Source organism: Lampetra planeri, chromosome 35 (assembly GCF_965212315.1).
Source record: "Lampetra planeri chromosome 35, kcLamPlan1.2.h2, whole genome shotgun sequence".
Classification (NCBI taxonomy): domain Eukaryota; kingdom Metazoa; phylum Chordata; class Hyperoartia; order Petromyzontiformes; family Petromyzontidae; genus Lampetra; species Lampetra planeri.
Genome location: NC_136141.1, coordinates 10,006,680 through 10,019,878, shown reverse-complemented (window position 1 = coordinate 10,019,878; position 13,199 = coordinate 10,006,680). Strand labels below are relative to the sequence as shown.

General features: G+C 46.8%; 1 protein-coding gene across 1 annotated transcript in view; it reads right to left on the bottom strand.

Annotated features, from left to right (window-relative positions):
- Positions 1-1,673: 1,673 nt before the first annotated feature.
- LOC144730383 (protein flightless-1 homolog) overlaps positions 1,674-13,199 on the bottom strand; it is a 49,119-nt gene continuing 37,593 nt past the window's right edge. The window contains exons 26-30 of the mRNA XM_078611176.1: positions 12,802-12,930; positions 12,280-12,386; positions 11,033-11,138; positions 9,108-9,173; positions 1,674-8,427 (exon numbers count right to left, since the gene is read on the bottom strand). Of these exons, the coding sequence (XP_078467302.1) occupies positions 8,293-8,427; positions 9,108-9,173; positions 11,033-11,138; positions 12,280-12,386; positions 12,802-12,930 (543 nt within the window). The 3' untranslated portion in view covers positions 1,674-8,292. The remainder of the gene's footprint in view (positions 8,428-9,107; positions 9,174-11,032; positions 11,139-12,279; positions 12,387-12,801; positions 12,931-13,199) is intronic.

Genomic DNA, 13,199 nt, shown 5'->3' with positions numbered 1-13,199 from the left:
GCTCACAACTCCCCTCGCACGATGCACGCCAACCACACAAGCTCCCCGGTGGCTCACGTCTCTCCAGTGGCAACGTTGACACACCGCACTAAGTAATCACTTGAGGCCGAGTCGACCTAGAGGCCGCCACTCACACGTCGGCGGGCGAGGGGAGTTCTCCGGTGTTTGATGAAGAACTGGCAGCGAATCCGGGCCGCGTGGATAGAAAATAACATTTTGGACCGAAACTCGAGGGGCCAAACTGCTCTTTGCCATCAATCGTCAGTCCTTTTGGTCTCCTGCATCTCGGATTTAAAAATAAAGATTTCCATGAACTACCTGCCAGTTTTTATTTTCTGGGAGTCAAAATCATGTTTCGTCTACGTCACAGATTCGGATGCAAAATCATTCGGCTCGGGGTATTTTTTTTACATAAAACTCACCACCACCATCGTCGTGTTACGGAGGGCCACCTCTGCCAAAGTGACAAAACGTTTGCACAGCGTTCGCTCCCCTCTGTGCGCGAGAGACATTCCCCGCAGCTCGGAGCTGGCGGGGGGATTCTGTTGCTGGCAGTGATGGCGGGGAACAGGTGGGGTTCCGGTGTCGTCTTTGCATGTGTGGTGTGTGTGGTGTGTGTCTGTGTGTGTGTATGTGTGTGTGTATGTGTGTGTGTCTGTGCATGTGTCTGTGCATGTGTCTGTGTGTGTGCATGTGTCTGTGTGTGCATGTCTGTGCATGTGTCTGTGTGCATGTGTCTGTGTGTGTGTCTGTGCATGTGTCTGTGTGTGGTGTGCATGTGTGTGCATGTCTGTGTGTGTGGTGTGCATGTCTGTGTGTGCGCATGTGTGTGGTGTGTCTGTGCGTGTGTCTGTGTGTGCGTGTGTCTGTGCATGTGTCTGTGCATGTCTGTGTGTGTGCATGTGTCTGTGCGTGTGTCTGTGTGTATGTGTGTGTACATGTGTGTGGTGTGTCTGTGCGTGTGTCTGTGCATGTCTGTGTCTGTGTGGGGAGCAGTGGCGTAGCGGTTAGCACGCTGCGCTACGAACTTGGAGACCCGAGTTCGATTCCCGCTCATGTGCCAACACCAGTGGCGATTATCTGAACCGATCCTGGGCCTCCCCTAGGTCGACTCAGCTGCAAATGAGTACCTGGTGCAGTGTGTGAACATCGCCACTCGGAAGACAAAGGTGTGGTACTGGCCACCCACTCCCGCACGTGCTGTTTCGGCCTTCATAGGTGCTCGATAACAGCACGTGCCCCAACAATCTCTGAAGGCTACACGGGGAGCGTTTGTTTGTTCCCTGCGTCTCTGTGCGCGTGTCTGTGTGTGTGTGGGGGTTAGCGGTCGTGTGGGGGTTAGCGCTACGCTGCGCTGTGAACCCGGCGAGCAGAGTTCAATTCCCGCTCACGGCCACCAAGACTATTGAGGATTATGTGAAAATACCACTCCAGTCCCGTCGAAATATCATGATCAGGACATCGGCCATGACCTATCCACTGCTGAATGAAGGCCTCCTCCTCAAGGCGCTGCCAACCTCTCACCGCAGTGTAACAACCCACCCGGGCACCTGAAGGGATTTCATCGCTTCATTCCCCTCGGACGCGTTTCACTCCTTGGCAGAGAAAAGTCGTCTTTTAACACAATACTTCTCCGTAAGAACAAACACAACGATTACAATAAACAGATAAAGTGTTGTTGAGCAGACATCTTTTATTATTTCTGAAAACCTTTCTAGAATGCACGTGTAATTGTCTTCAGCCGAGGACAGAATACCCATCCTGTATGCAACACTCCCAGGGTGCACAGCTCATTAACGGCAACTATATTTACCCCAACGAAATATCATACCAGAGGCAACGAAGGCACGCCAAACTAAAGCAACGGTAAACAACAGTGAAGAGCAAATTAAGCCACGCACACGGAGGCAAATGTCATCAAGTCCATTAAATATTTGGTAGGTATGCACCCCAACAGCACTATTAGGAATACATTGCTGAGAAAAACGTAGGGAATTCATCAAAGTCAAAAATGTGGAGGCCGATATCTCTGCTATGACCGAGCAGGTCATTAACGTAGACAAAGGCTGCCTGATAACAAAAAATAAATATCTGTGTTTAATATTTCCACCACATTAAGTGAAAATATTCAACAGAAAAAAATCAGCTCTGCAACACCAATACCGTCTCGGCTGTCATAGTACGAAAGAGGTCACCACTGATATGAAATTCAAACAGCTAGCTCAAATAAAAAAAAACATCTCTTTTTCGGTTCACTTATTCCATGAATGGCAGCCTTCACACCACAGTATTCTAATAAGACGGCGTTTGTGGTGGTTGCGAATGCGACGGCTGCGACACCGACACATCCATTCCCTTTGGAGCCGCGTGTGCAAATTCTCTGTAGGTCGGCAAAGTAAAAGAGTGTGCAACTCTGCTGTTACTGGGTTTGAGAAAAACAAATGCAGTTGGGTCTGAGAAAGTTTCACAACAACGCCATGAAAACATCAGCGCTGTGCGTATGCACCCCCCCCCCCCCCTGGCCATTCTCCGTAAGACTGCGAGGTAAAACTCGGCCCCAAGGGGATGGACTCGGCCCACGGTCCATCTGGAGTGAATAAAACAAAGTGACCCCCCCATCGATCATCGCATCGGTAGATCGGACCCTGTCATAGTGATAGGAACTTCCACCACCGGCCAAGGGGCTGGCCAGCAGAGACGAGCAAGGAGACGCCGACTTCAACGGCTGCAGCTCGCATTCAATTTCATTGTTGTGGCCATCTTTAGTTTAGCGATCGTAAATATTTCACGTGGTCACAATTAACCAGTTTGGTTGTGTCCGCATTCCCTTTCAACATTCAACAAATTAAAGCTGTTTATAAAAATGCTTGTTTACTTGCAGTACTCTATAGCAAAAAATGCAGGAATGTTCAACATCTCAGAACGGATCTTTAAAAAAAAGTACATTTTACATGTCATACATTCATTACCTCTAAGTGGGGGTTCGGGAAGGAATGTGGAACAGAATTATAGACTGAACAAAAATTATCCGACATTTCAGGCACATGACTGGGGGAAGAAGAACAGAATGTGGAATAAAAATGAATATTTCGTGAACTAACAATCAAGGGGAAAGAATGATCAATGGCACTACGATAGATTTGATATAACAGTGGAATAAAACATACATTTCAATAGTTTTTTTTAATTACAAACACAATCTAGGAATGTTCCGAATATTGTCAATGTATATAGATTCTTAAAATGTCAAACCTAGATAGATTTTTTTTCTTCAAAATAACTTGATAGCATTAAAACACACGTCGTTTAAACGTGGCGATGTACTATGGCGTACATCTAATATTCCAAAATCCAAACAACCTGCTCATCATACCCACAACCAGGACTGTCTTGGCTGAGCGGCGTTTCTCCGTAGCTGCTGCAGGCATTTGGAAACTCTCTCTCTCTCCCACTGCATGTACGCAGCAGCATCCAAGCACCATCCACCTTCAAGCAGCAGCTCAAGGCTCACCTGTCCAGGCTCTCACCGAAGAAAAATAAAAACACATCTGCCTTCGATCCGGGTGATCTCTCTAAACCTTCGCCGCATCTCCCATTCTCTCTTCGAAAGTCCTTGGAACGGGCTGCAGCGCGCACCGCATTGCCACTCATTTGACATCTGACGACCTTCTGAAGCATTTTCAATCTGACTTCGGGGCGGGCAACAGTAGGGAGATGTAATTGGTTCGGGAAGTGAATGACCTCCAGTCGGCTGACAAGGGGGCTCAATGACACATGAGTCATAAGTGCTGCATTTGACTCCATCGATCATAAAATTTTCCTCCACCGCCATGAAAACCTTGATGGAAATTTCTGGCTCAGGCCTGATTTTGCTTCAATCCTTTCAAACAACCAGAACCCAATACGTCTCGCAAAGTGGCTTCACACCAACCATTGAACCAGTCCTGTATGGTGTCGCACAAGGCACCGTCCTTGGACCCCCGATTTTCAATATTAACCAAATATCTCTGGGTTCACTGATTAAGCACTGATGTATCGTTGTTACGCAGACGTGACAGATACATTTTCTCCTACCCCCTCCACCCCTGATCCACTACAATAGACTCACAACTCACCATTTCTCTATCATTGATAAAGTCAGAAAATAATTGAACATTGCATCCGATTCGCGAAATATGCACATGTTATAAATTGTGATGAATGCATATATTGCAAATTATAGGGTTGCCAATTATAATAAGTGAATTGATGTTTTCAAAACACTCGCGCTAAAGGTGCCTTAGTTGTGGCTTGGAACTTGACAGGTGTTGATGGCCAACACACTTGCACTGTTTTTTCACGATTAACTTTCATCAATAATCCATAACGAGTTATACAACTGCCAAATAGTGTAATAAGCTTCTGAAACTTCCAATTGAAATACTCTCATGCCATTTATAATGCCTACGCAGTACAACTTTGCTGATGCTCCATATTGAAGGTGCAAATCAGAACATGACCAGAAACATGAAATTATCGACGAAATTATCGACACGGAGAAGCCGGTGGAGTGGAGGCTCTTAAGCAGGTCGGTGGCTCGTCAAGAGCAACGAGACGCAGAGAGGCCGCAACGCGCTTACAAGTGACATGAAACCTGCTGCCATTGAGCCACAGATGTCACATGGCACAAAGTGCATTAAGTTAGCCACACGGTACGATTTAAATGGTGATCTACATTGTAGGCTCGTGCCTCGACTCTTGTGCCGGCCAAAAAGGACCCCAATGCCACCAAATGGCGTGAGACATGGGGGGAAAACGGTGGAGTCCAAAACGAGAACCGGACCGAAGAACAGATAAAGGTACAGCCCCGGTTTCTCTTTGCTGGCCCAACCAGTAAATCACTGATGTCTGTCGATACAATACGCATATTCTTGTGAAACTAGCGGACTCCACTCAGGTACACCACGTGTACTCTGGTGGAATTAGCATAATCCACTGAGCTACCCTAATACAATACGTGTACTCTGATTGAACTAGCGGACTCCACTCAGCTACCCTGATACAACACGTGTACTCTGGTGGAACTAGCAGACTCCACTCAGCTACCCTGATACAACACGTGCACTCTGATTGAACTAGCGGACTCCACTCAGCTACCCTGATACAACACGTGTACACTCTGATTGAACTAGCGGAATCCACTCAGCTACCCCGATGCAATGGTGGAACTAGCGAATTTTCTCATAAATCAACATATAAACACGTGTAACACACACACTCTCGCTCACCTCCACCAGTCTCTCTGAGCTCGTCTTAATGTTGTCCTCCACATGCTCTCTGGTCAGGCAACCAAGGCCTTTTCCGAAATCCGTCCATCAACCTCTGTGTGATGAGTGCTCACTTCTGTGGAACTCCCTTCCCCTGCTCGACCGTCCTGCCAACCACTTCCCCGTGATCCCAGACTCAAGACGTCAAAGGTTGCTTTCTCTTCGTACGATGGGCCCAGTGCTATTGTGCTTGTTCAGTCTCTCCTCTCCTAATTCTGTAGAGGATATATTTTTGACCTTGCTGCACATAATCCACTTATCAGAGTTGCTCGCAACTCAGGCATTACATTTCACGAAAGATATACACTATATTCAGGTGAAATATTTAAGCATAACTTCTATCGGATTAGCACAAGGACTTTGAATTGAATACAAAAATACATTCCAATTCACTCAAGATTACAAAACATTTTATCCCAGGCTGGTGCGAATTCAAACGAGACCGTGGTTTAGGCTCCGACCACCATGGCCAGCCGTCGGACACAAACGCTACGCCCAAAGTCGGAAGGAAGGCCGAGGGCTTCAAATATAGATCAGGGGGACAAATTCAACCTATTCCTGGGTGGGGGGGGGGGGTCAGTAAATTTAGTAGCACTTTGTAAGATGTCCACAGTAGTTGGTTGTCCAAGGGAGGACTGGTGCTTGTCATAGGAATGTGCAATTTCCATCACTGACTCGGGGCTGCCAACAGTGATGAGCACTGCGCGAGCGTAGAGGCACTTTAACCGACATGTCCTTAGAGGAGTAGCTATTACCCACACGCTCTCCTAATCCTTGTTCTCACTGGTGACTTTAGTAATCTTGGCTGCAATGTGGCCATTGTCTCCAGCGATCCACCCAAGGTCTCCAGTATCCGTGGGGGAGCAGGGGGGGGCGGCGAGGATAAGTGGACACGGCGTGACATGTCCCTTCATGGGCATTAGAATGCTTTTTAGCCACCGGCTGGCTGAGGGGTGAAGGTTCAACAGGTTCTTGTCCTTGCCGTGTGATCGATCATCATAAACCGTGGATAATTGGGGAAAGGAGACCCGTGCTGAGTTGCACAATTGTAATTGTGTACTTCGGAATGAATCGCGGTCACAAAGCAACTGACATTTTCTAGTAAACAATCGTGCTGTATAAGTATACGCAGGCCAAGGACTTGTTGGGAATGTTTCGAGCGGTGCCGCTGCAGACCTCTGGCAAAAGCTGGAGCCTCCAGTTAAAACGGTGAAATATCCCCGCGAGTGCGAGCCGTGTCGCAACTTTTGCATGCCGCCCAACGCCCCAAGCTGAATGAGATCTCGGATAAGTGTCGGCTCACTTCCGCCTTCCCTCCAGGGTCCCTAAATTGTGTACCATTTTGTGGCAAAAATTAAAGAAAGAAACTGCAATACTGCATGAGCAGTGGTGCAAGAGCATATTGAACGAAAGCTGCGCATAGCTTTCGAATCACAAGGAGTTCAATGAAGATATAACATTTTCACTTCAGCGTCAATGAAAATGAACTCCTGCATCTATAAGTAAAACATGTCTGTATGTTGAACTTTCGTTTGCACCGTACGTAGCCAAGCGTGCAAATCGGAGGTGCGGGGGAAGGACAAACAAAACACAAAAAACTGTTCAAACGCAATGAGTTTTCATTCTAGATTTAAAAGTGCACAACATCACCCGCATCTAATGAGTGGCCTCAATTAAATGGTGCTGTGGGAGTTACAGAGAAGCCCGCCACACATGTAGCTCATCCACAGATAGCTGGGATATACAAGGGCGATCCATTTATAGCGCCCCACTTATTTGTAATCAACCTTTTACTTTATTCTCAAAAGGTGTGATTGAACTGTTGTGAAATGATGGCTCTGTTATTATGTTTACAAATGGTTGTTTACCCAAGAGGGCTTCACCGAATCTCAGGACTCGTTTTTTCCAGAAGGTCCTGCCAATTTGTCGCGGCAGGGGTCGGTGAGTGCCGCGTGTATACTCCAACCAAGCAATCCGCGGCAAAATTCTTCAAATTTGGCAAATTTGCACCATGACCGCCGGCACGCAATTGAATGATGTCACGGGATCCTTAACAATCACTGTGACGCATGAGGGCTTGTAAGTATTTTTACAATTAATAACACCATGAAAGCGGTTGCCAGTTATATTTTTCATAATTTGCCAGTGTGGACTGTAGATGAATGTGATCGAGCTGTTTTGCGGAAGAGGCCATCGTGCTCTGACACTTGCTACTAAATGTCTGGTGCCCAATCATTAACCAGGGCGGCCGCTAGATTCGAACGTGTGACCGCTGGACCCGAATGTGCGACCACTGGACCGTGTCACCTCGCGTCTTACAGGGGAACGGGAAGGAAAGGTGGTAAGCGTCTTGGGATTGATGTGAGACACGTATGCGGCCTTGAATTAAAATACAGTAGAAACCCTCTTAACGACGGTAATTGGTTTTATGAAAACGGTCGTTAAGTGATGTGGTCGTTAAACGAGTCTAGGAAATACACGTTAATGGCTTAATTCCTTCCGATAGCATCGAAAGTTACCCTTTTTCACCCAAAAAACGGACTTGATAATATTTAAACAAAGGATATTAATGCACAAAGATACTAACATTATAAACACATATTAAAGGAAACATGGTAAATCAATGGATTCATTAATATTTACTGTACCTAAAACAGCCCGTCGTTAACAGGGAAATAGTCGGTAAGCGAACACAGTGTGCTCTAGAGGCCTGTCGTTAAGCGATTCGTGGTTAACTGGGGTGGTCGTTAAGAAGGGTTCTACTGCATAGGTTTTTTTCCCTTACCTACAACATCTCCCCTAGTATTTTAGTGGGGTATTTATAAATGGATCAACCTTTAACAGGCATATAACGGAAAGAAGAGAGTTGTGAGCAGATGTAAGGGGCGAGAGGGAGCGACCGTGCCATTTTTATACTTGTTAGTTTTTTTTCTACGACCGCGAGGTTGATGTTTTTTTGCGAGCGAGCCCGGGGGCGTGTCACCGCTCACTCGCACTGCTTGCGGAACTCCCCCCACGCGTGGAAGCAGCGCGTGAAGTACAGCGTCTCGTTGCCCTTGCGCACCAGCTTGAGCTTGCGCGGGCGACTCGTGTCCTTGCTGCGCATGTTCTGGATGTACACCTGCAGAGGCGACATCGCAGATTCCATTGCCGCTCCCGCCGCCACGACCAACCACACGTGGGTACGCGTGGACTTTGTCAATTCGTTGCGGGATGAGGGCCTTTTGATATGGGGTAATTTGACCATACTTCACCATGTCGGTCAGTGTGGGCTGGTGAAGGGCAAGCCCGGAGACAGTGGTGTGGAAGCATAGAAGTACAGTATCACAATGTATTGTGCCACGCTGCCCACTACGCAAGCCCCACGTGTACGACTCCAACCTGCTGCGCAAGGTGGTCAACCCATCAAAGCACTATCCTGGCTCAAGCGTGCTTATCTTGCGAGATCTGAAGACATCAGGCGCTTATGACCAAATCACTACAGCTTGGCATATACAGTAAAACCTTGGATTGCGAGTAACTTGGTCTGCGAGTGTTTTGCAAGACGAGCAAATTTTTCAAATAAATATTAATTTGATAAACGAGCGAGGTCTTGCAATACGAGTAGTACGTGTACACGCTTTGTCTGCCGAGCGTCACGTGATCACAACTGATATACGAGTGCTTTGGATTACAAACACGTTTCCGGAACAAATTATGCTCGCAATCCAAGGTTTTACTGAATGTTGAACTTCTTTTGCACCGTCCATAGCCAACCGAGCTACGATGAGGAGATAGGGCTGTGAGAGGAGTGGTTCTTACCTGAACGGCCTTCAGGCTTAGCTTGATCTCCACCTGGCTGGTTTGAGTGCCCACCCACATGTAGACCTGCACAGAAGGAGCTCTGTGTTAGAGTCACTTGCAATTGCATTAGACAAATGCCCTTGTCCGTTTGCATGTGAGTACAATGGTCACCTTAACACTTATTTAACTTAACTTGCAATTGTGCAATGATCAGGCTATGGATCATCTGCCTGAGCTGACTCGAGATACAGGGAGTTTATTAATTGGCATCGATGTGTGTGTTGCGCAGTGTTTGAATCTCCATGTGACGCGGTTACTTATGTTTTGCTCTGATTTTGATTCGCTTCGCTGCTGAACTTTTTTTTGCTTTTGAAAAATTGGCGACCCAGGTCACTCTTTCAAAGACGGTTCATCCCGGTCTCTTCGAGTTCCCACACCTGGTTAAACAAAATAAACTTGCTCTGCTACTTGCTATGCTGCTTTACTGCCACCGTCGCAAGTGCATCACAAGGCCGAGATCCTGTGTCTGCAGAGTGGTGGTTGGCGGTTTGCTCGGAAGCGATCGTCGGGCTGGAAACTGGGGTTTCAAGATGAGCTTTACAACAAACTAAGTTGATATTTATAATGGGTGCCAAGAGGAAGTAAAAATGTGGAGTTGGTAGATAACTCAATGTGCGTAAAACAGTCGGTTGCAAGAAGGCGGTGAGAGACGTTGTTTTACCACGGTAGATTTTTGAATAAAAAGTTTTTGAGGTGAAATTGCGTAAATATAAATGTGTCGTTAACCCACCACCACTCGACACAGCCAATTAGTAAGGTTTGTCATGTAAACAAAACGTTCCAATTAGTTACTACTTCAGCACACCAGTGTGTTGGAGAGTAAGCCCACAAGATTTACAACACACCGGTGTGCTGAACTAGTAACTAATAGGCACATGTTATTTACGTGAAAAACCTTAATAATTGGCCATGTCGGGTGGTGGTGGGTAAACGACACATTTATATTTACGCGATCTAACCCCAAACACCTTTATTGTGAGTAATATTGGTCGCAAAAGCTTCCTACATGTGAAACTAGATTTCTGAAAGTGGTTGAGGCGTACTTTCATTATATTCTTGCATGTGGCAATGCGTTCAGGAGCCAAATGCCAATGCCGAGGTCTGCTCGAGGGGGCTTAAGGAGAGAGGAGTTTATATGATAATTGGTTTTTTACCCTTTTATCTGGCAACAAAAGTGACACCTTTTTTACAAGGAGTAATGTTTGCATTGACCACAATACCTGCAGTCGGAATGCAAACAAAAAACATAGCTCTGATAATGTATGCACTGTCCTTGACATTGATTGGTCCAAAACCATGTGAGACTAGGTTCTAAGGAAAGCTGTCTCGGGTGCGGACGAATCAACTTCAAGGACAGTGCATACATTATCAGTTGTTTTTTGTTTGCATTCCGACTGCAGGTATTGTGGTCAATGCAAACATGACTCCTTGTAAAAAAGGTGTCAGTTTTGTTGCCAGCTAAAAGGGTAAAAAAACAATTATCATATTTTGCTACTGGCAAATGAGGTTCCAATGGTGAGAGAGGAGTTTGTGTAGTTTTGCTATTCCTCGTCCGATGAAGGATCACACACGACGGAGATGTACCATGTGGTCCATAGTCTGTGTTGCATGGCCACAATCGTACTCCTGTGGTTGGCCTCTACAATGTACCTCTACGAGTCTGTATGTATTTCTGCGTGTCTCTATCGGTTCATTGATTGGTTTATAGTTTGTGTTGTATGGCCACAGTCACACTGTGGCTTGTTTTTAAGGCACGCTTGAATTATGTGCAGTGCTATACAGTGTTTTGTCTCGGGGAATGAAAGCGACGCATCAGGTTTTGTGGTTGGCAGTGGTCTTCGGGAGGAGTGGTGCGGCGCATTGGAGGGACGGCGTGGTGTTACCTCCTGGCCGTTGTCAAGCAGCATGATGTCGTCATCTGCCAAATCGTCTTGACAGAAGTCGGAACACTTTTCTGACACGGCAAAGTAGCCCTTCTCATTGGAGCATCTGAAACCCAAAAACGAGGACACAAGATAATGAATTAACCATAACAACTGCACACGCAGCTAAACACGCTGGTTTATCCCCATCTAGGGGCTAAACCTTAACCACAAGTACAGAGCATCGCTGAACCTTAAAGGGGAAAAAAAAGTAGAGCATCTTGGCATTCCGAGAGCGAGTCTGTGCAGTGTCCGAGTTGCCCTGTGAATGATTTTTCAAGGCACTTTTTTCCCATGCTCAGAAATGAATTGGGTTTCATGTCCCAAGCAGCTCTGGAATATTCGAAGACGATGAGACTTCAGCCGAGCGTGTGGATGAGGATTTTACGTCAAATTAAAATGTCACCCCCTCCGGAGTCTGTCTGTCTGCCACGAATTATTGCAACCAAATGGCACGAGCAGCTAGAAACCCCATTCGCCACGCCTAACAAATGTCATTACAGCCATTACCTCCCAGTAAATTATTTAAGTGGTATCTGACATATGGTTAACGATGCTCGTAAAAAGACGTTTCTTGCGTTTCTGCCCACTGTTGGAATAGAACCGAGCAGGTTTAGGGATCTGTCACATTGATGGATAGGTGTTAAACATTCATCAGCTAGTAAGCTTTCCAGATTAAAATTTCACACCAACATGCTGGAGTGCAAGCTCGCACACGCTGATATTTCGGCAAGGATTCTTCAGTGTGGACTCCAAAAAAAGAGATTTTTAGACGAGAAAGTCAATCCCCTGCACAATGCATCCGAGTTCCTATCCTCTATAGCAGTGGTTCTCAACATCTCTGGGCCCCTGTCAACAATCAAGATTATTTTGTGGCCAACGGTGCGCCGATAACACATCTTTCTGAGTGAAAAAGGAATGTTTTTGTTGCTGTAATGTTCATTAAACAAATCCATGACAATGATCAACTTGCTTTTTATTGCCTAATCCGAATAGTTGAGTAACGGCCAGTAAAATATATTTATTTATTTTGTGTAAACAAAAATTGTAGCGGACCACATCCGACGGGCCTTGTGGACGAGCAGTGGCTGCACGGAGCACACAAAATACCACGTTAGAGGGGAGCGCCACAGCCCCGGAAGAGCAAGCGGCCCCAGAAGAGCAGGGCTGCCCGAGCAGGTATCCACGCGCTCGGCGCGAGCACTCACCTGAAGAGGCGTGCGTACTTCATGTACTCGGCATCCTCCTCATAAGGCTTGCTGCCCCCGATCCCCACCCAGAAGAAGTTCTCCGGCTCCTCCCCCTCGTCCACAACCTGCGGGGAAGAAGGGGGGGGGGGGGGCCCACGACAGGGAGGCTTGTGGGACAAACCCTGAGCGCCATAACGCATGCGCACAGCCTTGCATTTAGAGCACCAGCCGCCAAATCAAAACATTTCAACGTTACGGCCACATTATTTTAGCCAGCGGCGGAACGAGACAATTGTGAACCAGTTCCATATTCGCCATGGAACCTCGCACCTCCGATTAGCACGGTTGGCTATGCACGTCGCAAAAGATGTTGAACATACATACATTTTTATGAATATACATTGTGATTGCTTTGTATGGGCCATCCACACCCGACCAGCGGAACAGTGCAAAGTATTTCTGGGGCTGCATCCTTCGGTCAAAAGCCACAGAGCGAGAAACACAGACGGCTGCGGCGCGACGGGCAGCTAGAGAGCAAACCTGCTTGCTGTAGTCACTGCTGAACATGGTGTTCATTATTTCCTCCGCCAGCTTGGCCTGATCTGGGTCTGCGGCACGGCCAATCCAGGCGTACACAATCCCTGGGCTGTCCTCGCTGTTGAAAGGAACCTACAATGCATTTGTGCGACAAAAAAAAAGATGCATTTGTTTATTCGCAGAAGCCCTTGAGAAATGTCCTTTTAGCAAGTAAATGTTTATATCTGGCGTGGCGCACAGATGGTTGCTGTGGCCAGAACTACGCATCAAGACTGGACATCCTTGTCTACTTTGATGTCCATTATTACGCATGTTTATCCAGGAAAGCCTCAACGACTCACGCGACTCTTTTTTGGGAGGATCTTGCCACCCCTCCTTCTCCCCTTGTTGTCCTCCCCACT